Here is a 25,120-nt window from a genome sequence, read left to right on the forward strand (position 1 = left end):
CCCCCCCCCCCCCCACACACACACAAAATCTAGCTTCACTTCTATTATCGGACTTCTTGAGCCAAGGGTCTATCGGAAACAACCTCTTAAGGTCTACGTACATTCTACTCTCTCCTGGCCACTTGTGTGGTTACATTGGTTACGTTGTTGTTGGTTTTATGGAATCAAGTCTACGAAACTAGATCTACTGGAAAGAGAGTCTATGTAATCTTAGAAGATTTTTTTCCAGGTATATATTCTGGAAAGGATGCCAAGCAAAGCCCTTGACAAGTTAGTGAAGCAGTTGGTGATGGGCTAGGGAAAGGAGCATTGAAGGTGATGATGCTTTGGATACACTACATGTTGCTCTAATCTCAACAGATAATGTACGTTCAGATTTTATTTTTTTTCGTAACGGAGAAATCCTCGAGATCCAATGGTACATGGTTCAAAGCTCGGTGAATAATGAATTTTGAACCTGTAACGTGCACTAAACCCATAAATCACGTGTTGTGCTCTTACCATTAGACCAAAGTTCGAGGTCCAATGGTACATGGTTCAAAGCTCGGTGAATAATGGATTTTGAACCTGTAACGTGCACTAAACCCATACATCACGTGTTGTGCTCTTACCATTAGACCAAAGTTCGAGGTCCAATGGTACATGGTTCAAAGCTCGCTGAATAATGGATTTTTGAGCCTGTAACGTGCACTAAACCCATATATCACGTGTTGTGCTCTTACCATTAGACCAAAGTTCGAGGTCCAAGATGTACCTTAGATATAATGTTCTTCAATTACCCTTCATTTGATTACATGACATGTACATTTTACTTGCAAATTTTAATTAGTTTAATTCACTGATCTTGTAATAAGTGTTTATTTACATAATCAGAAAGGAATTAATTTTTTTTATATGATTTATCCTTATTTATCTATCTAATATGTCATTTGGACATGATTTGAAGTTAGGTTAATTTAAAATTTAAAATTTTATTTGGACATATAATTTGAATTTCTTAACTAAATTGTGTTTTTTTATAAGCATAAAACTCTCATATTTTGTGAAGAACTATCAAAAGTTTCCTTATTCTCATACTATGTTACCAAATGAGCACATTATAATTCATAAATAAAATATTTAAATATTCTAACACAATCTATCAATAAATTTACAAAGATTCATTAGTGTAATGAATTAATAATTGTAGTAACTAGCTAATGATCGATAAAATCCTTTCATATGTACTTACTAACAATGTCTTTACGTCGAGAATGAATCTTTTTTTTTTGTTAATAAAGTTTTAAAAATTATGAATTTTTATGAAATATAAATTTATAGGTCAAAGTTTTTACATTTTAAAAAGTTTGAAATCAATTTTTTTTTAAAAAAATATACTTTAAATTTGATAGTTACTCGCACAGTTCCATAGTAAGTGAATTTGTAAGATAATGTACGTCTATTAAAGAAAAAAAATTATGACATAAATTGAACATCAATTTTCAATGATATCCTTTTTAGTTATGGACAAACTATTTTTGTAAATAAAAATAATTTAAAGTTTAAATTATAAGTATAAGTAATTAATCTCTTAAACTAATCTCCTAGAGAATATAAAGAAAAAATGGTCTGAAATATATCTGAACTTTGATCGAAATTGCTGTAATAATATCAAACTCTGGAAAGACACTATTTTAAAGGTATATATGTGTCCAATATTGACTAATTATAAATAGTAATTTATCCAGGCACATATATACATTTAAATATTTGGTATAATATAAATATTTTGCTAACCCTTTTCTCAAATATAAATATGAAAAACTTACATAAATATACTATAAATCAAAAATATTTACCATTTATAATAACTTTTTTTCTCACCTAATCACTTTTAATACATTTATACTACACTTTTAATTCATATTACAGAGGATAAATTATTATTCACATATAATACAAATTTTATTGATAAACAATACATTTATTACACATTTTAATATACTTATAATACAATGTGTAAACTTCTTACTAAATAAATTTTTAAAAATTGTTATAATACATATTTATTGCATACTTAATTCATTTTTAATACATATTACAGATTTAACATAATATTGTTATAAATGGTAATAAATAAAAAATATCGCTAAAATTTGTAATTATTTATGTAACTTTTCCTATAAATATAGGGCGAAAATAAAACCCAAAGGGCAATAATATGAACCGGAGAAAGTACCTGATTTAAAGCGCAGGGTTTTCCATTACTTCTGTAAACTTTTCAAGTTCTTTACATGAAAATCCCTCCAAAAAAACCTCATTTTTTAAAACCTATTTTGCCAGGTTGTAAGCAACAAATTGTAAGTAATAATTTTGATTTTTTTGGTCTGTTGCATGCTGTGAATCTTCGTTTATTGATTATTTGGGTGAAAAATACTTGTATAGTTGGATAAATATAGAGCAGATTGATGTACTGATACATAGAAAATTGATACTCAAAACTCTTGCTATGTGTTGTAATTTATTTGAAGTTTTGCTATTTCATGTAAAATATGACTCCTCATAGTGGATCCATTGGTTGAGTTTGTTCAATATCGTAGTATAAGACAGTTCTGGCAGAGTGGGGAAGACGTTGTATACTCAAAACTCATAGTGTATCTGTTTGCTATATCGAGTAATTTTCCCTTAAAAAAGACCTTTTTTTTGGTTTGATATGTTGATCATAGTCATTATAGAGAAAACATAGTTGGTAAGTGTTGTGAGGGTTAAGTTAAGTTTATCGCGTTTTGACTAAAACATTTCAGGCCAAGTTATGTTTGGGTGGCTTAATGATTGGACAATGTAGCGGCTCGATAAAATTCAGTTCAACTGGTCTATTTGACACCTCTAAGAAAATAGTATTAGCATTGTAGAATGATCCATGGTTTAAACATGGTAGGGTCAACCTTCACTTTTGAAATCATGGATTACGAATTTAATATTTGTCGACATTTTAGAGCAAAGTGGTTTTTTGGAAACAACCTCTCTAACTTCATAAGGTAGTGGTGAGGTCTGCGTACAATTTACTTTCTCCCGAGACCTCAGTTGTGGGATTTTACTGGGTGTGTTGTTGTTGTTGACATTTTAGGAATGTTCACATGCGTATTTTGTATTGTGTGTTGAAATTGATAATGACGGGACAAGGCCATTTTAATCATACGAAATTGTTGTATTGAAGACAATTCCTATAGGTTTCTTCAAGTATTTGAAGGGACAAGGGAATGAATATGCATTGCTAAGACGGGCAAGTAAGAAGTGGTCCGTGAAGGTGAATGGACGGCGACTGGAAGATGGTTGGGAAGAGTTTGTAAAGGACCATGATTTACAATTGGGAAATGTTTTGATATTCAGACATGAAGGAGACATGGAATTTGAGGTCGCCGTCTTTGATTCAAGTTGTTGTGAGAGAGAATACGAACAAGGAGTTCATGTTCATGGAAGAAAAGAAGAAGAAGCCTGTATTGTTGAAGAGTCTTCCAAGAAATTGAAATCCAAAGGTGAACTTCTTTTGTTCTGTTATTTGTTTCCTATATGGAAATTAATTTTCTTAAGTATATAAGAATAGTAACAATGCATTGCCGGTATGAATATGAGGAACAATTTTGATGATGCTTACTTCATTTAGAAAAACTAAAACAGAAATAGGAAAGTGAATTGAAAAGATCAAAATAAATCCCGCTTCCTACAAAGGTTTCTCCATTCACAAGACTCAAAGTCGAGACATCTGGTTAAGGGTGGAGGAATCTCACCCACCACACCACACCCTTTGAGGACTTGACATTAGAAGGCTAAGTTGCATATATTGGAAATATGAGAAAACTTGACATTGGAAGGCCTAGTAGCACATATATGTGACTATAGTACTTTTCATGTATCATTCAAATATGTAAATATACTAAATAATAGAGGATGTATTTCTAATTCACACCCAAAATTAGGTGTATCGACCCTCGTACTCCGAACCCTTTCACTTTCACTTGGGACAGAGGGAGTAGTTTAGTTCAACCCCATAGGTTATGACAAATACTTGCATTTAGCTAAAAGATAGTCTTTCAAGACAGACTCTTTCTTATTGAAGCTATTGTTTTGTAATTTTGTTGGTGAAGTTTTATTTTTGAGAAATTAACTTAATAGTTGTTTGTCCAAAACAAAATAGAAATATTATTGGCCGAGCAGTTAAATGTGTAACTTCCTTTTTTTATCTATATTCTTTTCTGACATGACTCTGTGTGTAATTAACAAATGCAACAGAAAAACCAAAGCGCAAAATCAAGAAATCAGGCAAGGGTTTCTCCAATGTAAAAGCTGCTTATAAGGACAAGCATCTCAGTCGCTCTCATTTCATTTGTACAATTCGACCTTATTGCCTTTCAAAGTATTGTCTGGTAATTTCACAAGTACATTATACTTTTACTATTATGCTGGGAAAAAAACGGAAAAAGATGAATTTGTTTCCTACATAAGCCTATGAGAACAATTATCTGTTTGACAACTTGGAAGATTAAAACAAACATACATATTGATTGTTTATTTGCGACTGCTTACAAACTGTTTCAGTGTATTCCAAAACAATTTGCACAAGAAAATAGACTCCGCAACAGGAAATGTGAGATAATTGTGAGGGATGAGCAACGATCATGGACGTTTGGTGTGCATACAAATGGCAAAAACACCTTCATTGGAAGTGGATGGCATGAATTCAGCCGTACGAAATGCTTAAAGGAAGGAGATATCTTAATGTTTGAGATAGTTTCCAATGGAGAAACACCTATATTCAGATTTCATGGCAAGTTTCTCATCTAAGACCTTATCTTAAAACTATCTCATCCTGTTTTCTGCTGTTTACTTATTTAAATTAATTACGATGAGATGAAATTATAGTACAAGGATCCTATCTAGTCATTGACTTTTGTATATTCACAATTTCTATGGTTTGAATTATAATTGCTAGACACACATTAGAAAGACCAAGAGAAAGAAGAAGAGGGTCGCATATGACCAACTAAGGATTAGATGGGGAGGCTTTACTGAGGCCAAATTCTCAGGAGATTAGGGAGAAGTTGGTTGCTATGAGGGCTTCCTGGAGTTGTCGGGATGCAGATAGTATGTGGGGTAGAGCAGTTGACTCGGTTTTAGGGGCATCGAGGGGTCTTTTTGTGTGTGCTTCATCTACTCTTACTTTGTCTTGTCACTGATCCTCTGAATTTTTTGGTCAACACATGTTCTGTTAACTGACCTTGATTAATATTCTGTTCAACGTAGATCTGCATTTGCCTTTTTTAGCTCTAGGATTCTGCCATCTTCTAATCGATTCCATCTTGTTGCCCTGATCGTACATATTCGGTATAGTATTCTGTTGTGGATCTTATTACTTTATCTTACATATTTCTCAAATTCTTATGAGGTCCTACAACTGTTCAATTCCCCTGGTTCAACAGAGGACAAAAGTCTTACTGTCTAGAGACTTCTCTTTTTTGAAGAGTGTGAAGGAAGTATATAATATCGCACTGCTTTTTTTCCTCTAGATAATGACTGTTACGGTGAGAAGCTTTTGAGTGTGTGGTAGAAACCCCTTTGAGCTAACTTCGGTACTCTTCAAAAGTATATTGCTATTAATCACTTCATCGAGTAATATCAGAAAAGTTTCTATCTGTATGACTGTATGTGCCCAACAGATAACAGTTCCTTTCTGTTTCGACTTGATCTTTTTTTTTTTTGGTTTTAAATTCATCTTCAATTTCAGTACTGATGTTGTTTCAATTAACAAAACTAGATTTGAGAGAAAGCCCGTTTCTTCGGGATGAAGTAAAGAATAAAGATTTGGATGCTGAAAGAATGTCAGATGAAGGTTCGGAAAGAACTTTTCTAGTTATGTCAAATATCCCCCCGTCTTTTTGTTACATTTATGATTGTAATGTTTCTTCTGCAATAACAGATGCTATGCTTGAGACCTCGGACGTGACTACTCCTAAATCACAAGAAGCTGCTGATGCCAACCCTCATTTTATATCTACTATTAAACCTTACACCCTCAGATTTCCTGTTATGGTAAGAGTGATTTTTACAAATTCAGCAACAACTACCTTAGCTACTTTTCTTCTTTCTTTTAATGATAATTCGGTATTAAATCTATATATTTGAGTAGTATCTTCCAATAGCTTTTGCAAAATCAAATGGCTTGCTGGATAAATGCGAGTTGATTATCATGGATGAAAAACGGAGATCATGGTCAATGTGCCTTGGGCAAATCGACAAGTATCACTTTGGAATTAAAAAGGGATGGCGAAAGTTCATAGAAGCCAACGGTGTTCAAGTTGGAGATACTTACAAGTTCGAACTCATCAACAATGGCACAATACCTTTAGTTCATTTCCATTGTAAGTTTTTTTCTTCTTCTGAATCTTCTTTTAGTTTCATGACTTTGATGTTTCATAATGTATAACAATTGATATATGTTTGTTTTTTTTCATGATTATACAATTTAGTCTCCAAAGTTTAGATTATATAATGAGGCTATGTTTTGTTTGTAACATTTGTAGGTAAATATGATGATGCTGGTGATGGGAAAGGAAACTAGGGATTAAAGCAAGTGGATATAATGTTTTTGGATCTATTACATTTTGCTACATCTCAACAACAAAAAAAAAACTTTGATGATAAGTTGTATGATATGTTCTATGTTTTACTTTTATTTTGATGTGTCCTTTCATGCATAATTACTACTTTTCCTTGCTACGTTTCCATTTGTTTGTCTTATTTTTTTTTTGTTCTGTTTCAATTTCTAGGGCGGTTTAAAATCAAACCATAATCGAAAAGCCAACCATAAAATTGACTTATAGACTTATTTGTATTATGTTATTGGATAATGGTTGATAAATGAATTAAACTTTTATAGTTGATCGTTTACTAGTATGGTGATGAATTACTCAAATTTCTTATTGGTTAAACTATTAACCCATTAAAAATTAATATAAAGTTATAATTACATTATTACCATAAAGTAATGCATCCTCAAAATTTAGGCTTTCATATATTTCTTTGTTATAATTTACAATTACATAAAATACCAACTTACGTAGAGCTGGAAAAAAAAATTGTTTTGTTTGATTGGAGATGAATATATTGGACTAGTAGTGAATGAAAGTAAAAGAAGAGAATATGAAATGATTGAGTCAATACATTGCTCATAACTTAATACGAATTTGATATTTTTGAACTATCGTAAATGGTATGCATCTTCCGTCATATTTTTGCGACATAAATGCCCCCTACTGTCCAAAAACTAATACATATATACTCTTCATACTAACGGACATACACGTGTCAAATCTTATCCACCGACCCAACATTTATTAAAACGAATCGACGGATAAGATCGTGTCACGTGTCCCTATTTAGTCTTCTGTTAGAGAGAAAAGGCATATATTCTCTAGTTTTTTGACGATAGAAATATCAATGTCTCAAAAATATGACAAAGAATATTTGCACATAATTTATGATAATTCGAGATGTATTCGTCCTTTAATCAATCAATTGTTTATTGGTTGGCCAAACCCTTAAATATAATTATCCGCTTGATCAAGTTTTTAATGTATTTAGAAAAGCTAAATTTTTGGGATTGTAAATATATTTTTAAAGCAAACTTATAAGAATTGATTATTATAAGTTTTTAATCATATGATTTAGGATTCTATTTTAATTAATTAAATCTCAATTATTATATAATAGTATTATAAACTATTATATGTGTATTTTATTTAAGCCAAACCTCGAAAAAAAAAATTTGGAGCTATGGAGAAGGAGCAGAATCCGAGTTCACAGTTGATCGCTTAATAAACCCTAAATCGGAAATGGAGAAGAAATTAGGAGAGTTAATCAACTGAGCTACTAAGATTTTCGTACTATTTGGTATTTTCTTTACTTTGAAATTTATTCATGTTGTATCTATATAAAATTGAATTACTACTTAACAATCTACTGTAATTTGGATTTTGCAAACAGGAAGGGCATTTTTGTTGACTGCCATGAAAATAGCTTCAAAAAAACCTCGTTTTTTCAAACCAATTCAGCCAGGTTACAAGCATTGTATTGTGAGTAATCCTTTTCAAAAATTTTTTTATGTCTTTCCTTTGTTTAATACTTCCTTTGGTCCCAATTTATTTGACATATTTTGACTTAGAAGTTTAAGAAAGTAAAGTAAGATTTTTGATTAGGGAAAGCTTAAAGTGAACTTTTTTCCAATTATAGAGAGGTGACATTCTTTTTGGATGATCTAATAAGAAAAGTGTAGATGTAGTATATGTTGCATGTATGATGTTGTGGAGGTGGAAAAATTTATCCCATTAAAATTTGAAAGCTATAGTTTTTTTAATTGGGGCTAGTTTATGTTGTACTGGCAGAAAATTCCTATAGGTTTCTTGAAGTATTTGAAGGGATTGAACCATATTAAACAAGCAATACTGAGAAGTAGGGGTAAAAAGTGGCTGGTGAAGGTGAACGGTTGGCGATTAGAAGAGGGTTGGAAAAGGTTTGCTAAGGAGAATGATTTGCAATTGGGAGATTTGTTGATTTTCAAACATGAAGGAGACATGGAATTTCAAGTTTCCATCTTTGATTCAAGTCATTGTGACAGAGAGTACGCAGAGTATCTGCAAGAAGAAGAGGGCAAGTATGTTGAAGCGACTTCAAAGAAAGTGGAAAAAGGTAACATATTTAGAGTCCCTTAATCTTAACATAAGTTTCAAATAGTTTAGATTAATAACTTACAAATAGATGTCCAGGGTGGTTGTTTAGACGCTCTTCATGTGTTGATGGTAGTCATTTTGACATGGATTTGTCTACATTTAACAATTTAATAGACAATTCAAACTCTTTGCAGAAGCTGCTACTCATAGCTCTTGGGGTCAATCTCATTTTGAGTGCATTGTTAGACCATATTCCATTTCAAAGGGTTTCTTGGTAAGTCTCAAAACTCATTTCCCATTTACAGTTTGAGAAATTTCAGGCTAAAGGGAAACATTTGCACCATTTGTCTTTTCCCTCCTCTGTTTATTGGAGTTATTTACAGCTATGAAAATCATTATAAATCATTTCAGCGTCTTCCTAAACAATTTGCAATGGACAACGGTCTCTTCAACAAGAAATGTGGTTTGCTTATCAGAGACGAAAGACAAAGATCGTGGAATTTAAGGCTTGTTACCTATGATTCAAGTGTCTGTGCATTTGGTGGATGGAGTGACTTCTGCGCTGTGAATAACTTGAAGGAGGGAGATTATATGATGTTTGAGGTTGTTGCTAATGGAGAAAAACCTATATGGAAATTTCACTGTAAGTTTTCCATTTAAGCAACATCTGTCTTTTTGTCAACGATCTTTTTACTTTGATATATACTATATGCCACTATATGACATCTTCGACAAAATAATTTGGTGTTGGTTCTCCAAACTTTAAAACATGTTCTTCACAAATAACTACGCTGTTAAAAATTTACCCAACCAAACAGTTGAAAAATTTAATATTGTACTTTCTTTTTAGTTGCATTTTACTTCTTATAACGAAGTGCTGCCCTTGGCTCATGTTTATGTTTTGAGACCTCTAAATTAAAGGCCCTGTTGCAGTCTCCATTTGGATAAATTTTCATATTTTTTTATTTAAAACCTTCAAAGAAAATTCATGTGGATTAAACAATATTTGTCAAATAGTATCGATAAAAGTACTTTTTCTTGAAATGAGTGTAATAGGGATGCATAAACTAGTTCTGTAGAAGACCTTTGCGGTGAATGTGTGTGTTTTGGTTAGTTAAGATGGTCATCGGTAAGTTCTTTCTAGACCGTGAGTTTTTGTAACTGTTCAAATATGTTTGCTTAAAGAGCATGAAATACGGTACTTTTAACTAGGACTCAAGCTTGTTATGGATTCTATTTTGATGGCCTTTCCGACACCCTAAGAGGAACATGGTTGAAATTGGAGTTAACGTTTTGTTGGCACTGCTAGAGAAATTTAAGCATATATGTTGTCTACTCAAGTCTAATTTGCTGACTAAATTTCTCTGGTATCTTCAGCAAAGACTCGACTTGGATAAAAATCTATGTGATATAATTATTGGTATATTTACTTTTATGAGCAAACCAAGTAAAGAATGACCTTCATTAATGTTGCAACTATCATGTGCATAATGACTGATGTTTCTTTTTTCTTCTTTTCTTGGTTACTTCAAAACAATAACAGATCTTAGGCATAAAACGTCGGACATGACTACTCCGATATCGCAAACACCAGCTTCAACATCTGCTGATGCCAACCCTCATTTTATATCCACTATCAGACGTTACACCTTCACAAAAGCTATTTTGGTAAGAGTGGTCTGAACAAATTTAGTAAAAACCTTTGTTAATTTTTATTTTTTGTTGTGATAATGGCGTATTGGTCTATATATTGGGATAAATTTGAGCAGTATTTTCCGATGCGTTTTGTGAAATCAAATGGCTTGATGAGTAGAAGTGAGATGATTCTTGTCGATGAAAAGCAGAGATCATGGTCAGTGTTGCTTGGGCAAATGGAACACCACTTTGGAATTAAAAGGGGATGGCCACAGTTCAGAAAAGCAAATGGTCTTCAAGAAGGAGATACTTACAAGTTTGAACTCACCAACAATGGCACAATACCTATAATTCATATGAGTATTGCTTTATTTCTCTTTAGTTTCATGACTATCTTGTGTTACATGTTGTTATTTTTCTTTTTGTTCCTTCTGTTATTAGAATATGGGAGTTATTGTGGAACCAAAAGCAATTTTTAGTGAGATTGTTGAATGTCCTTCAACAGAATTTTGAAGGCTTCAAATTGTGTTGATTGTCTGTTAATGGTCAAACTTTTAGCTGACCTTGATTGGTTAGAGAGTAAATGGAGACTGTTGAAGTAATTCTATTTCTTATAGTCAGTGTGTGAATTTGTTCTGTGTGAGAGTGCAAGTCCCTGTATTGTGTACAAAAACGATTTTTTTTTCTGTTGATATTGTATCAAATGTCCAAACAATTGCTTACCAAATTTTCCATATAAAAGGTTTACCTTAGACCTCTATGGTTATGTAAGTAAAGCTTTGTACAATTCAGTCTAAGAACTGAGTCTATGTTTTGTTTTGAAAAATGTAGGTAAATATTCTGGGAATTAAGGATGCCAATTGCCAAGCATCACAGAAGTCATTGTAGATGATATGAAGCATTTTATGATGGGCAAAGAAATTAGCATGTGTTGTACTTTTGTTTTCAAAGTATCCTTTTCATGCATGATAGTAATTATATTATGGTAGCCTTTAGATCCGTGAATGAGAAATGAAGAGATGCTGTTCCATAACGGAGGAAGGAGAAGAATTAGTTTGGGATAAATAGAAAAGAACTTCTCTGTAACTTAATGAGTTGGGAAGAAGGCAAACATTTTGTCATCGCTCAGTTTCAATTCGGATTTGGATTATCTGATTGATTGATTAATTGTTGGAATGGTTACACCTTTTCATCACAATAAGTCAATTCTTATTTGTTAGCTATATATACTACGGCAGTGCTTCAGAATTTGTTATGAAATTTTTGAAATATATCTCCTCTTTCTCTAAGCATTGTTTTCGGAAGAAATAGAATTGTGTGCTTTGTTTGGTCGTGGCACTTGACTTATGTTGTAATACTGATGTTCCAACACAGGTAAATTTTGTTTCATTTCGAAAGAAATAGATTCGTGTGTTTATTCTGTGTATGTTTTACCATTTGTATCTCAAAGACTAAAATTATCGTGATTTTATATCTCCCTTAAGAGATCAAGATTTCTGTAATTCTTTACTCGTCTTTGAAGAGTTGTTAAGAGGGAAACATACATTCTTTTTTAAATGGACTAAAAAGGAAAGCAAGACATTCTTTTGTATAGTTTTTATTTTGGGCAAGTTTGTGTTATATTGAAACAACCTCTCTACCTCCAAGGTAGACATAAGGTCTTCTGCGTACACTCTACATTTCTTAGACCCCTACATTGGGTATGTTGTTGTTAAGTTTGCATTGTACTGCAGAAAATTCCTATAGGTTTCTTAAAGTATCTGAATGGACACGATCAATATGAACATGCTATACTGGGAAGGGCAGGTAAAACGTGGTTGGTGAAGGTGAGCAGTTGGCTATTAGAAGAGGGTTGGAAAATGTTTGCTAAGGAGAATGATTTGCAATTTGGGAGATTTGTTGATTTTCAAACATGAAGGAGACATGGAATTTGAGGTTTCCATCTTTGATTTGAGGCAGTGTGACAGAATATGCAGAGTATCTTCAACAAGAAACAGATGCAATTATGCTGAAGAGATATCCAAGAATTTTGAATTCAAAGGTAACATCTTTAGGTCCTAAATCTTTTGCTATGGTGATCTCCTCTATGTTTCCAGGGGCTTAGTTTATAGTTTTCTAGTACTTTATGATTATGTGTTTAAGGTATGCCGGGGGCCTTGTACACGTAGACATTACTCAATTATGTTAGAGGCCTTATAGTTAGTTATGCTTTAGTTTGGACCTTCATGTCCTTGTCAGTAATTTCAGTAACTATAACTTACATTATGAAAAATGTTTCTTTTACAAGACTTGTCTCTTCGAATGTTTTTAAACTATGTTTCTGCTCATGTTTAGTGCTATGTTATGGGTATGCTCGAACTAGCAATGGCATCGAGTGTCGGTCCCACCTAGGGTCTAGGCTCAGGGTGTGACACTTTTTGATATGTTAAAAGTATTAAGTAAAAATGAATTGATGGAATGTAGGGGAGGAACATATTATTCCAATCATGATTCTCCGCCGTTGATATTAAATAATGATAAGTGTGTTCAATTCAAGCAATAACTTGGCTAATCATGATTAAGGGAAGAATCAATCTGAGTTTACAGTTCATTGACGAGAAATTTTAGTTTTCTTGGAGGATCCGCTTAGTAAACCCTAAACCCATTTCTCATCAATACTTCTTGTTTCCATTTATTTGGAAGAATTCCATTTCTTCTCCACAGATCCAGACCGGTCACTTCTGAATCAAGTACAGGTAAAATGAGAAATTGGGAGGAGATTTCAAGATGGAAAATCGAACCCTCACAATCAACATGGTGAAAAATTCAAGTAGTCAATCAAGTGAATTACTAAAATTTCCCGATAGTGGTTATATCCTTTATTGAAATTCTTTCATTGTGTCTCTATAAATTAAATTATTGCTTATCATTCTATTGCAATTTTGATTTAGCACTAAGTTTTTCTTCGAGACCAATAAGTCATCTAGTGACTGCGATGAAAATCGCTTCAAAGAAACCTCAAATTTTTCAAACCGATTCAGCCAGGTTTCAATCATGGTCCTGTGAATAATCCTTTCATGTTTTTTTTCCATCTTTACCTTGTTTACTATATGTTGCATCTATGATGTTGTGGAGGTGGAAGATTTATCCTAGAAGAAAAAAAACACAAAAAATTGAAAGCAATGGTTCTTTAATTGGGGCAAGTTTATGTTGTACTGCAGAAAATTCCCATAGGTTTCTTGAAGTATCTGGAGGGACTGAACCATATTAAACATGCAATACTGAAAAGGATGGGGAAAAAGTGGCTGATGAAGGTGAACGGCTGGCGATTAGAAGAGGGTTGGGAAAAGTTTGCAGAGGAGCATGATTTGCAATCGGGAGATATTTTGGTCTTCAAACATGAAGGAGATATGGAATTTGAAGTTCCCATCTTTGATTCAAGTCATTGTGATAGAGAATACACAGAGTATCTGCTAGAAGGAGTCGATAATGCTGAAGAGACTTTCAAGAAAGTGGAATTCAAAGGTAACATCTGCAGAGTTCCTTAATCTTAGGATAAGTGTTAACTAGCTTAGATTAAAAACTAACAAATATATGTCCGGGGTAGATGCTTAGACTCTATCATGTGTTGGTGGTAGTCATTTCTGTCATGTTCGATTTTCTTGACATGGATTTGTCTACAATCTAACCCTGTGCAGAAGCTGCTAGTCACAACTGTTGGGGTCAATCTCATTATCAGTGCATTGTCAGACCAAATTACATTTCAAATGGTTACTTGGTAAGTCTCAAAAACTCATTTCCCCTCAACAATTCAAGATATTTCAGGCTAAAGGAATCATTTGCACCATTTTATTTTTCCCTCCTCTGTTCATTAGAGTTATGTACAGCAAAAGTATGAACCGTATCATATGTGCAAATTGTTTAAACCATTTCAGCGTCTTCTTAAAGTCTTACCAACAAGAAATGTGGTCTGATTGTAAGAGATGAAAGACAAAGATCATGGAATTTAAGGCTTGTTGCCTATGATTCATGTGTCCATGTATATGGTGAATGGAGTAACTTCTGCATTGTGAATGACTTAAAAAAGGGAGATTATATGACATTTGAGATTGTTCCTAATGGAGAAAAAGTTTGCAGTAAGTTTTCTTATTTGAGCAACCTGTCTTTTTGTCAGCGATCATTTTACTTTGATATATACAGCATGAAACTATGACATCTTCAATAAAATTATTTAGTGTTTGTTCTCCAAACTGTAAAACATGTCCTTCACAGACAACTACACTGTTAAAAATTTACCCAACCAAACAGTTGGAATTTAATATTGTACTCTCGTTTTAGTTGCTTTTGCTTGTTATAACAAAGTACTTCATTTTTCATAGGCTATAATCCAAAATAAAGGGGCCTTTGGCTCATGTTTATGTATTTAGCCCTCTAAATTAAAGACCCTGTCGCAGGTTCAATCAGAATAAATTTTCAATTTCTCATATTTTGTTATTTAAAAACTTCAAAGAAAAGTCGTGTGGGATAAACAATATTTGACAAATAATATCAATAAAAGTTCTTCTTGAAAGAGTGAAATAGAGATGCATAAAATAGTTCTGTAGAAGACCTTTGCAGTGAATGTGTGTGTTTTGGTTACTAAAGATGGTCTTCGGTAACTGCTTTCTAGACCGTCAGTTTTTGTAACTGTTTAGACATGTTTCTTAAAGAACATGAAAAACAATATTTTCAACGAGTAACTAAAGCTTGTTATGGATTTTATTTTGATGGCCTTTCGACATCCGAAAAGGAACATGGTTGAAATTGGACTTGACCTTTTGTTGGCATTGGTTGAGAAACTTCAGCATTGCATGTTGTCTATTCAAGTAACATTTGCTGACTAAATTTCTCTGGTATGATTCAGCAAAGACTCCGGAGAACTTAAGAAGTATTGAGTAAAAATCAACTTAATATAATCATTTGTATATTTACTTTTATGTGCAAACCAATGTCCGTTTGGATTTCTTCATTAATGTTGCAAATATCGCGTGCATAACGATTTTTTCTTCTTCTTTTCTTGGTTACTTGAAAGCAATAAAACATCTTAGGCATAAGAAGTCGGACGTGACTACTCCAATGTCGCAAACACCAGCTTCAACATCTGCTGATACGAACCCACATTTCATATCCACTATCAAACCTTACGCCTTCACAAAAGCTCTTTTAGTTAGAGTGAGCTGAACAAATTTAGTAAAAACTTTTGCTTTCTTTGGTGATAATGCTGTATTGATCTATATATTGGGATAAATTTGAGCAGTATCTTCCCATGGATTTTGTAAAATCAAATGGCTTGATGAGTAGAAGTGAGATGATTCTTATCGACGAAAAGCAGAGATCCTGGTCAGTGTGGCTAGTGCGAACGGGACATCAATTTGGATTTAAAAGGGGATGGACACAGTTCAGAAATGCAAATAGTATTCAAGTAGGAGATACTTACAAGTTTGAACTCACCAACAATGGCACAATACCTATAGCTCATGTGAGTATTTCTTTTCTCTTTAGTTTCATGATATCCTGTGTTTTAGTATATGTTGTTATATTTCCTTTTTGTCCTTTTTGTTATTAGAATGTGGAAGTTATTTTGGAACTATAAACATCTTAAAATCAAGATTTTTGAATGCTATGTAAGTTGCACAAAGTCTTGAAGATTTCAAATTGTGTTGATTGTACCGTTAATGGTCAATTTTTAGCTGACTGGTTAGAGATTAAATGGAGACTGGAAGTAATTTTATAGTCCCTCTCTTTCAATTTGTTTGCCTAGTTTTGACTTGACACGGAGTTAAAGAAAGTAAATTAAAGACATGTAGAATGTACTATCATATCCTTTAATCTTGTAGTCGTCCTAAACATACAACGTAGAAAGTTGAAGTTAAAGAGTTGTCAAAAAAGGAAAGAAACATTATTTTAGAAACGACTAAAATGAAAAGTAGAGCAAACAAATTGAAACGGAGGGAGTATCTGTCAGTGTGTGAATTTTTGCTCTGTGTGAGCCTGAAGTCTGTGTATATGTTTGATTATGTATCAAATGTCCAAACAATTGCTTATCAAATTTTCCATATATAAAGGTTTACCTTAGACCTGTATGGTGTTACGTAAAGCTTTATACACTTCAGTCTCAGAATTTGAGTCAATATCTTGTTTTGATAACTGTAGGTAAATATTCTGGAAGTTGAAGGATGCGAATCGCCAAGCATCACAGAAGCCATTGACAAGATAATATGAAGCAGTTGGTGATGGTAAAGGAAACTTGAGTCTATTTGTACCGTTTTCTTGTTGCTTATCGAGGGTCTTTCAGAAACAACATCTACCTTCACGAGATAGTGGATAAGGTTTGTGTATATTCTGGGATTTCAATTGTTGGTAGAAAATGATTTCAATACTTCCAGTATTGTGAGGATATCAAATTCTTTAAAGGACAGTAAATTTTGTGGGCTCAATATTATTTCAAAGGTTTGTTTGTGTTGTTGAAACTAAGGGTGAATGTTTAGATCATTCAGATTGGATATGAAAATTTTGATTCTTCGATCGAAGTACAATTCATATAAACTCGAATTGAATTGATTTTTTTAAAGCTTAATTTGGGTATATGAAATTTTCAGGTTTGACTTTCGCGCTTTCCGAGGCAAGTTATAACAATTAACACTCTCAATTTACCTAATTGTTTGCTACTTAGAATGTAATTTCATATTAGACTTAATACTATAATAAGTAAGGTTGCATGGTACAATTAAATTAGACGTGTGGAAATTGGAATTTTTTTTTTTAAAAAAAAACATTCAAAACTTTGTTCTCATTTTTTTTTTCAAATTTACCTTAAATTTTTAATTTTATAAAAGTAATCTTATTTAAATTATGTTTTCATGTTTAAGTAAATTCAAATAATCAAATATTGTTCACAAAAATTATTAACACAAACATAATTTCATCAACAGTTCCAACTTCAAAAATTATAAAGTAAAAGTAAATAAGGTAACAAAAATATTTATAACAGTATATAGTTTTCTCTTGGTTTACTTTTTGTTAATTTTGACATATTAAGAAAAGATAATTATTTAATTATATTTTAATATTAACATTAAATATTATTCTTCAAATTATTTTTTAACATCTAATATTAACATCAACTAATAGAGATCGTATAGTAAAATGCATATATTAATAATTATATTTTCTTAATGAGATTGTATCAGGTCAAATAGTAACAAATAAAAATAAACAGAGGTTAAATAGTAACAAATAAAAATAAACAGGGAGAGTAGCTTGTATATAAGATCTAATCTACGATATTATATTACTATGAGATATTAACGAGTAAAATTTATCCGCATCGGATGTTTACATCAAGCTAATACATACATGCTATGTGTTTTAATTTATTGTTCATTTTACTCCATATAATCACATAATAATGAAGATTGCATTGACTTGACGTAAACACCACGTGCGAGTAAGTTTTTTCTGATATTAACTTTTTAAAAATAAATTTAATTGTATATTTTGAGGGAAAATGGTAAACAACTGGACCCACACAACTTTCAATGTATTCAAATTTCTCTTTTGGAAAACTGCAAAATTGTCATCTGCTTTTACAGTCTACACTGCCTTGAAAAGATGTCTAACAATTCCATTAAAAGTTTAAAATTTTATTAAATTGTTACAAATTTTAGTGATTTTTCTTAAATGTGAAAATTGCAAAAGAGAAAGAGGCATTTTGTTGATTGTCATGAAAATTCCTCCAAAGAAACCTCAATTTTTAAAACCCATTCATAAAGGTTTCAAGCATGGTCTTGTAAGTAATCCTTTTTTAAGTTTTTTTATTTTTAATCTTTCTTTTATTTACTATATGTTTTATGTATGATGTTGTAGAGATGGAAGAATTTATTCCAGAAAAGAAAAAAAAAACACTAAAAATTGAAAGCTATAGTTCTTTTAAACATTTTATAATTGTTTAAATAGGTACAAAATTAGTACAATTTCAGGTCCTAAACAAAAGCATAATTGTAATTGTCTGGTTCAATTTGTTTGTCTTATTTTGACTTGATTTGGAGTTTAATGCTTCCTTTATTTCATTTTATATGAGTTAGTTTGACTCCGCACTGAGTCTAAGGAAAAAAGGAAAGGACTTTCGAAAATTATGATCTAAAATATGTGATGGATATTTGTGTAGCTAAAATCATTTTATTAAAGGTAAAATAGGGATTTCAAAGTTAAATTGTTGCTTAATATAAAAATGTATCATTATTTTGGGAACTAAAAGAAAAGTAAGTCGTATAAATTGGAAAAGATGGAGTAAAGTATAGAAAATTTTTAAATCTCAAAGTTTTTTAAATTGAAGATTTGTCTTTTTTAAAAATATTGGGGGTGAGGGGAAAGGGGTTACAATGTGACATTACAGTAAAACTGTGAATTATATGGGAATTTATTTGGAAATTAGTATGAAAATTTGCAGGAAAAAATACGTTTCCTACGAATTTTCTTACTAATCCCCAAATGTTCTTATAGTGTGAAATCGAACTCTCACTAACAAGATGGGTGTTTTGGTAACTAATCAATTAAGCTACTAAGATCCTCCAAATTAAACATATGTCAAATTTATCAAATTGTCCTTTGATTTTGTGATCTTAAACATGTCAGGTAAAAAATTGAAATTAAAGAGCGTTAAAATAAAAGACATTTTCCTTAACACGGACTAAATAGGAATGTAAGACAAATGACTCTGTGTTTGAAACTTGGATTTATTTGGTACATGTTTGTGTTTCAAAATTAGGATAAGGTTTGCGTACACTCTACGCTCCCTGCACTGGATATGTTGTTGTTGTTGTTGTTAAGTTTGTGTTGTACTGCAGAAAATTCCTATAGGTTTCTTGAAGTATCTGAAGGGACATGAACAACACGAACATGCAATACTGAGAAGCGTGGGTAAAACGTGGTTGGTTAAGGTGAACGGTTGGCGATTAGAAGAGGGTTGGAAAAAGTTTGCTAAGGAGAATGATTTGCAATTGGGAGATATGTTGGTGTTTAGACATGAAGGAGACATGGAATTCGAAGTTTCCATCTTCGATTCGAGTCATTGTGACAGAGAATATGCAGAGTATCTTCAACAAGAAGCAGGATTCAATAACGTTGAAGAGACTTGCAAGAAATTTGAATTTAAAGGTAAACATCTTTAGAATCCCTTAATCTTAACTAACGGTTTCAAAATATGAAAAGTAAACACACGAAGAAGTTATAAAGAGGTTCAACATTTTACACATTGTAATGGGATGGACGATTACGTGCTATTCATGTTTTGATTGTAGTAAGTTTCGTCATATTTGATTTCTCTATGACTAACAACGTTATAGGAAAATCGAACCTCTGCATCATGTCATCAGGCGAGGCGTTACCCTATGCAGAAGCTGGTACTTACAGCCCTTGCAGTCGATCTCATTTTGAGTGTATCGTCAAACCATATTGCATTACACATAGTTACTTGGTAAGTCTCAAAACTACCAGATTTGGAGTAGTTTACAGCAGACGTATGAAGCGTATAATTTGTTGTAAACCATTTTCAGCGCCTTCCTAAACACTTTGCAATGGAAAACGGTATCTTCAACAAGAAATGTGATGTGATTATCCGAGATGAAAGACAAAGATCGTGGAAATTAAGGCTAGCTACCCACGATTGTAGAGTCCATCTGTTAGGTGGATGGAGTGAGTTCCGCATTGCAAATGACTTAAACGTTGGAGATTATATGATGTTTGAGGTTATTGCTAATGGAGAAAAACCCATATGGAAATTTCGCGGTAAGTTTTTTTCAGATTAAAACCTCCTCTTTTTTATCGATGATCCTTTTTTTCTTTGTTATGTACAATATAACCATGATATTATATTGCTATCTTCGACAAAACTATTTAGTATTACTAATAAACCTTATTCAGTACTATTCTTGTACACCCAATCGAACAACCCCTAATTGTAATCGTCTTGACATGAGTTTGTCTCTGTCACAGACAAACCAAACGCCAACATCGTGTCAACAAGAAAGGCTTTTCCGAAGGAGGAGTTTGCTACTTGCAGCTCGTTTAGTCAATCTCATGTTGAGTGCATTGTCAGGCCGTATTGCCTTAAAAGAAATTACTATGTGAGTTCGTAAAGAAAACATCTGCGTAATTTTCTTTGTTTCGTTTCATTGGAGTAATGATACAGCGGCACACATGAAGCTGATGATATATGTGTCGAATTGTTCAACTTATAAACCATTTCAGCGCCTTCCTAGAGGATTTGCTCGGGCAAACGGACTCATCAATAATAAATGTGGTTTGGTTATTAGAGATGAACGACAAAGATCATGGAATTTAAGGATTGATACCTATGGTTATGGAGTCTATATTGCAAAAGGATGGCGTAAATTTCGTGCTGAAAATGACTTGAAGCAGGGAGATCGCATGATGTTTGAGGTCGTTAGTAACGGAGAGAAACCAATATGGAAATATAATGGCAAGTTTTCTCATTTAAGCAATCTCTTCTTTGTTATATGATTTAGAATCCATAACAAGTCATGTGTTTTCCTGTGCAGCAACGAACACGAACAAGAACAAGAACAAGAACAAGAACAAGCCTTTTGCTCAGTCTCATTTTGTATGCATTATTAGACCTTATTGCCTCATCAATGATTTCTTGGTAAGTCGAAAGTTTACTTCAAGAATACAGTATGCTACTCTTTGGTTATATGTGTAATTGGTTTGTAAACCGTTTTCAGTACATTCCAACGAAAATTGCTCATGCATATCGTCTCACCAACAAGAAATGTGATTTGGTTATTAGAGATGATAGAAGGGAAAGGTCGTGGAACGTTAAGCTACGTTCGTTTGGCAATAGTGTATGTATCAAGGGTGGATGGCGTGAATTCCGCGATGCAAATTGCTTAAAGGAAGGAGATTGCATAATGTTTGAGGTTGTTTCTAATGGCGAAAACACAACATGGAAATATAATGGTAAGTTTCCTCATTTTCAGCATTGTGTTGTATTTCGATTGTAAGTATCGTTTCTTTCGGAGATGTGTATATGTTCTACTAAGGAGGTACGAGAGGTTGGATGTAGGGGGTATGAGGAGAGGTAGAGGTAAGCCGAAGAAGTGATTAGATAGGACCCGGGAGGGTAGGGATGATGCGGATTAGGGTCGAAGGTCAGTAGGTATAGTTGAGCTTTTGACTAGATTTTGATATCTATTATTCTCTCCGATTCATAAAGAATGATTTAGTTTGACTTGACACGGAATTTAAGAAAATAAAGAAATTTTTTTTATGTCAAATGTACAAAATTGTCTTTTAATCTTGTGGCCTTAAACATGTCACGTAGAAAGTTATTACCAAAAAAAGAAATAGGTCATTCTTTTTTACACAGATTAAAAAGAAAAAGAAGATCATTCTTTTTTAAACGGAGAAAATATCATTTATTGTCTATTGTGTTTCAGTTATCGCATTTGCTTCCCTTATTAATTTTATTTTGAAAATTATAGGTAAAATTTCCACCAAGGATCACAAAAAACCAATTGACAAAGATAATGTGAAGAAGTTGGTGATGGGCAAGCACTGAAGCAGTGAATGTAGTGTTTTTGGATCTTGTACATTTTGCCTATCAAGTTGCTTCGATTCTTCGAAATTATTAATTCGTACTTATCGTATTCTCTAAAAGTAATGCATTTCTGGTAGATTTGCTGTAAGTGCGATAACATTTTAGGAGAGTTTGAGTGACGAACATTTTGCTAAATATGTTGTATGATGTGTTGTACCATCTCTTTTGACTTTCTCCGTTTCATTTTATTTTGAACTCTTTATTAAGGAAAAATAATTTTTTCACTTCCTCTGTCCAACGTTGATTTTGTACACTTCCTAGAAAAACTATAATTAGAAGGACAATTTTGTTATATCACCCTTTGAACATAATAGATATAATGTCTTAAAAAATATAATAGAGAGTATTATAATTGATGATAAGAATAAATTAAAAACTAAATATAAAATTATCGATTATTTTTACAAAGTGGATAAATATTACTGGATATTTCAAAATAATATTACATTAAACGACTATGGTTGAACGGAGATAGTAATTGTCATTTCACAAAATTAATGTCATAAATGATATTATTCTTTTTATTATTCTTAAAGAGTGATTAGCCATAAAAGTATGAATTTGAAAAATATAAAAAAAATTAAATAACTATTTTATATTCAGTGATCAACTTAATTAATAAAAATGCATTAATTTATATTTATTTATTGAAAACTTTAACTCAAAAATCACCAAATAAAAAATATATCGATAAATTTATCTAATAAGAGACGTAAAATATAATATGGTGTATAAATATAGTCAGTGAGACACGCGTTTACCATGTGAAGAAGTGGGGCCACGTGTTTTTTAATTTCTTAATTAACAATTTAATATGTATTAAAAATCTTTTTATTTTATAAAAAAAATAAATTAAATCCACCTTTTTAAAATGATATATCAAGTCCGTCCAACGTGAATTTTGTTGGGTTATATTTAATTGGGAAAATAGTCTCATATATTTCTTAACTTTGTTATTTAAAGTTGATATATTTTTTGTTATGAAAGTTGATTATATATAACTCTACTTATAAATAAATGACTTATATATACCTTTTTTTTAACGGAAATAAAAAATAATAATTTTAATCTAACTTTTTATTTTTAAAAAAAAATATAATCTGAGTAAATTTAATCCTCGTCAAATATATATCTTTTGATTTTTTTTTATTTCAATGACTAATTTAGAATTATTATATCAATAATCAAATTTATTTATATTTTAATAATATTCTTGTAAAACTTATTGTAGATGGAACAAATTTTTTTCTTCGAATGCAAAAATCAAATTATAATATAGACAAAAAAAATAGTTCAATTTTTTTCTTTAAACTAAGGAACGAAAGAAAGAAAATAAGAATAAGAAACTCAAATAATTATAATAAAAGAAGTTAAAAAATAATTTATGTATGAAAAAAATTAAAATATACATTGAACTTTGATAGAATAATCATATATACCCCTAAATAATTATTTTTAAAATTAAAAATAATAAATGTAAATTTAAAACTATTTTTTATACTTCCATTAAATAAAGGATATATGTGTGTCATTTGTAACGACTGGGATATATCTAAGTCATTTATATAATGATAAAGGCATATATGAGCCACTTTCATAATCAACGTATATTATTAGCTCAAAATGATAAAGTTGAAAAGTAAATCAAACCCTTTTTCCTATTTAATTTTTAAAAATCAAAATTATATTATATTTAAATTTATATAATATAGCAATAATGTCATAAGAATTATCTAGTATTTCTAATTAGATGTTAGATAAAAATAATTTTATATTCTATTTTGAAATTATCATACCTTATAGTATAGACATAATATCATAAGAATTATCTAGTATTTCTAATTAGATGTTAAATAAAAATAATTTTATATTTTATTTTAAAATTATTATATCTTATATTTTACGGAACGACGTAAAATTATACTTTACTTATAGTAGAGTAAACGAACATTTATTATTACTGAACTGTTACTATCAAAATTTGGCTTATCTAAAACATGTATACACCTCCTCTATCACACATTTCACACTCCAATTTAGAAGAAAATTCAACAGAGAGACGATTCAATTTGCAGAGATGAACGGCGCTATGAATATGCACGGAGATATGGCGCCGCCGGTACCAGATGCCGCCGTGAACAACCATAACATGATGATGCACATGACGTTTTTCTGGGGAAAAAACGCTGAAATTCTCTTCTCCGGTTGGCCGGGATACGACAACATCGGTATGTACGTTTTCGCACTTATCGTCGTTTTTCTACTTGCTTTCTTCGTCGAGTTGCTATCGCACTCAAATTACATCAAAGAGAGTGCAAATCATGTGACGGCCGGGTTGATTCAGACGGCGTTGTACGGAATTAGAATTGGTTTGGCTTATTTGGTTATGCTTTCTGTTATGTCCTTCAATGGCGGAATTTTTCTGGCGGCGATTTCCGGTCATACGTTAGGGTTTTTGGTTTTCGGGAGTAGAGTTTTTAAGAAATCGCCGTTGACGGCTTATGCTAAAGCCTCCGATCTTCCTTCTATGCCTTGTAATTGTTAATGAAAATTGAAATGTTCAAAATTGAATCATAATCGATAATTCGAATAAAAAAATGTTATTGAATTATAGATATCGTAACCTCAACTCAATTATCTAGGAATAATTTTACAAAAATGGAGACGAATTGAAATAATGTTCGATTTTGTTCGTTAGCATCCCCGTGATTGATAAATGTTCAGAAAAAAAGGGACAATTTTCGTGAAGTCTGTGTCACCGCCTGCCAACTGTATTCTCCGTTGACAGTACCAACAACATTCAATGTGATAGGTTCTTTCGATCTTTTCATTAAGAGTTTCATATTTTTGCGAGTTTGGTGAATAACATGATTTTTTAATCTTATTTTATATGATATTTTTTATATTTTGAGATTTAAATAACTTTATTTTTGACAGTAAGTTTTTTATAGATATTCTTAATATTTTGAATTATCAATTATTGTGATTTATAATATTCTTTACGTAATTTACAAATATATAAATTTTATTTCAAAAAGTTTGAAATTTTCATACGCAAATGTCCGATCAAAGTTGAATTATTTGATTTTCGAAAAACGAAAAAATATCACGTGAACATCGTTATTCTCTCCGTCTCATAAAATCTGTC

The 25,120-nt window shown here is 31.7% G+C and overlaps 5 protein-coding genes across 10 annotated transcripts in view; all 5 read left to right on the forward strand.

Moving 5' to 3' along the window:
• LOC107028465 (B3 domain-containing protein REM17-like) overlaps nucleotides 1-895 on the forward strand; it is a 5,840-nt gene extending 4,945 nt beyond the window's left edge. For all 3 annotated transcript variants that reach the window (XM_027918774.1, XM_015229540.2, XM_027918775.1), the window contains one exon: nucleotides 230-895. In XM_027918774.1, coding sequence (XP_027774575.1) covers nucleotides 230-267 — 38 coding nt within the window. In that variant the 3' untranslated portion in view covers nucleotides 268-895. The remainder of the gene's footprint in view (nucleotides 1-229) is intronic.
• A 1,307-nt stretch (nucleotides 896-2,202) lies between these two features.
• On the forward strand, nucleotides 2,203-6,734 carry LOC107028466 (B3 domain-containing protein REM10-like). 3 transcript variants are annotated; one of them, XM_015229542.2, is made up of 8 exons: nucleotides 2,203-2,339; nucleotides 3,197-3,515; nucleotides 4,270-4,403; nucleotides 4,576-4,804; nucleotides 5,792-5,866; nucleotides 5,954-6,066; nucleotides 6,164-6,395; nucleotides 6,558-6,734. In XM_015229542.2, the coding sequence occupies exons 1-8, from the start codon at nucleotides 2,274-2,276 to the stop codon at nucleotides 6,593-6,595; spliced, it is 1,206 nt and encodes a 401-aa protein (XP_015085028.1). In that variant the 5' UTR covers nucleotides 2,203-2,273; the 3' UTR covers nucleotides 6,596-6,734. The 3 variants fall into 3 exon arrangements, with proteins under 3 accessions (XP_015085028.1, XP_027774578.1, XP_027774579.1); XM_027918778.1 differs by having other exon boundaries at nucleotides 2,218-2,339; nucleotides 3,210-3,515; XM_027918777.1 differs by lacking the exon at nucleotides 6,558-6,734 and having other exon boundaries at nucleotides 6,177-6,352.
• Nucleotides 6,735-7,769: 1,035 nt separating this feature from the next.
• Nucleotides 7,770-16,885, forward strand: LOC107027399 (putative B3 domain-containing protein REM15). The gene is made up of 14 exons (XM_015228572.2): nucleotides 7,770-7,926; nucleotides 8,020-8,108; nucleotides 8,418-8,721; nucleotides 8,897-8,976; nucleotides 9,114-9,345; nucleotides 10,246-10,370; nucleotides 10,472-10,697; nucleotides 12,084-12,143; nucleotides 12,256-12,378; nucleotides 13,020-13,072; nucleotides 13,538-13,841; nucleotides 14,015-14,094; nucleotides 15,613-15,834; nucleotides 16,509-16,885. Exons 2-14 carry the CDS (start codon nucleotides 8,043-8,045, stop codon nucleotides 16,575-16,577), a joined length of 1,944 nt encoding a protein of 647 aa, XP_015084058.1. The 5' UTR covers nucleotides 7,770-7,926; nucleotides 8,020-8,042; the 3' UTR covers nucleotides 16,578-16,885.
• A 1,067-nt stretch (nucleotides 16,886-17,952) lies between these two features.
• Nucleotides 17,953-22,196, forward strand: LOC107028471 (B3 domain-containing protein REM17-like). Of its 2 annotated transcripts, none has more exons than XM_015229547.2 (9): nucleotides 17,953-18,144; nucleotides 19,202-19,511; nucleotides 19,700-19,830; nucleotides 19,910-20,141; nucleotides 20,349-20,479; nucleotides 20,604-20,835; nucleotides 20,915-21,018; nucleotides 21,098-21,332; nucleotides 21,857-22,196. In XM_015229547.2, the coding sequence occupies exons 1-9, from the start codon at nucleotides 18,079-18,081 to the stop codon at nucleotides 21,931-21,933; spliced, it is 1,518 nt and encodes a 505-aa protein (XP_015085033.1). In that variant the 5' UTR covers nucleotides 17,953-18,078; the 3' UTR covers nucleotides 21,934-22,196. The 2 variants fall into 2 exon arrangements, with proteins under 2 accessions (XP_015085033.1, XP_027774577.1); XM_027918776.1 differs by having other exon boundaries at nucleotides 19,730-19,830.
• A 1,742-nt stretch (nucleotides 22,197-23,938) lies between these two features.
• On the forward strand, nucleotides 23,939-24,587 carry LOC107028467 (copper transporter 6-like). Its single transcript, XM_015229543.2, has one exon. It carries the CDS (start codon nucleotides 24,050-24,052, stop codon nucleotides 24,515-24,517), a length of 468 nt encoding a protein of 155 aa, XP_015085029.1. The 5' UTR covers nucleotides 23,939-24,049; the 3' UTR covers nucleotides 24,518-24,587.
• The last annotated feature ends 533 nt before the right edge of the window (nucleotides 24,588-25,120 follow it).

The sequence above is a fragment of the Solanum pennellii genome, chromosome 8 (genome assembly GCF_001406875.1).
Source record: "Solanum pennellii chromosome 8, SPENNV200".
Lineage (NCBI taxonomy): Eukaryota > Viridiplantae > Streptophyta > Magnoliopsida > Solanales > Solanaceae > Solanum > Solanum pennellii.

What these genes read in the sequence shown, in the direction of transcription:
- LOC107028466 (XM_015229542.2), top strand. Translation starts at nt 2,274, where the DNA reads ATGAAAATCCCTCCAAAAAAACCTCATTTTTTAAAACCTATTTTGCCA. An exon ending in CCCTCAGATTTCCTGTTATG is followed by an intron (nt 6,067 to 6,163) that starts GTAAGAGTGATT and finishes ATATTTGAGTAG; the next exon opens with TATCTTCCAATAGCTTTTGC. An exon ending in ACCTTTAGTTCATTTCCATT is followed by an intron (nt 6,396 to 6,557) that starts GTAAGTTTTTTT and finishes TAACATTTGTAG; the next exon opens with GTAAATATGATGATGCTGGT.
- LOC107027399 (XM_015228572.2), top strand. Translation starts at nt 8,043, where the DNA reads ATGAAAATAGCTTCAAAAAAACCTCGTTTTTTCAAACCAATTCAGCCA. An exon ending in AATACCTATAATTCATATGA is followed by an intron (nt 10,698 to 12,083) that starts GTATTGCTTTAT and finishes AAATTCCTATAG; the next exon opens with GTTTCTTAAAGTATCTGAAT. An exon ending in TGCTATACTGGGAAGGGCAG is followed by an intron (nt 12,144 to 12,255) that starts GTAAAACGTGGT and finishes TCAAACATGAAG; the next exon opens with GAGACATGGAATTTGAGGTT.
- LOC107028471 (XM_015229547.2), top strand. Translation starts at nt 18,079, where the DNA reads ATGAAAATTCCTCCAAAGAAACCTCAATTTTTAAAACCCATTCATAAA. An exon ending in AAGGTTTCAAGCATGGTCTT is followed by an intron (nt 18,145 to 19,201) that starts GTAAGTAATCCT and finishes GTTGTACTGCAG; the next exon opens with AAAATTCCTATAGGTTTCTT. An exon ending in CAAGAAATTTGAATTTAAAG is followed by an intron (nt 19,512 to 19,699) that starts GTAAACATCTTT and finishes ACAACGTTATAG; the next exon opens with GAAAATCGAACCTCTGCATC.
- LOC107028467 (XM_015229543.2), top strand. Translation starts at nt 24,050, where the DNA reads ATGAACGGCGCTATGAATATGCACGGAGATATGGCGCCGCCGGTACCA.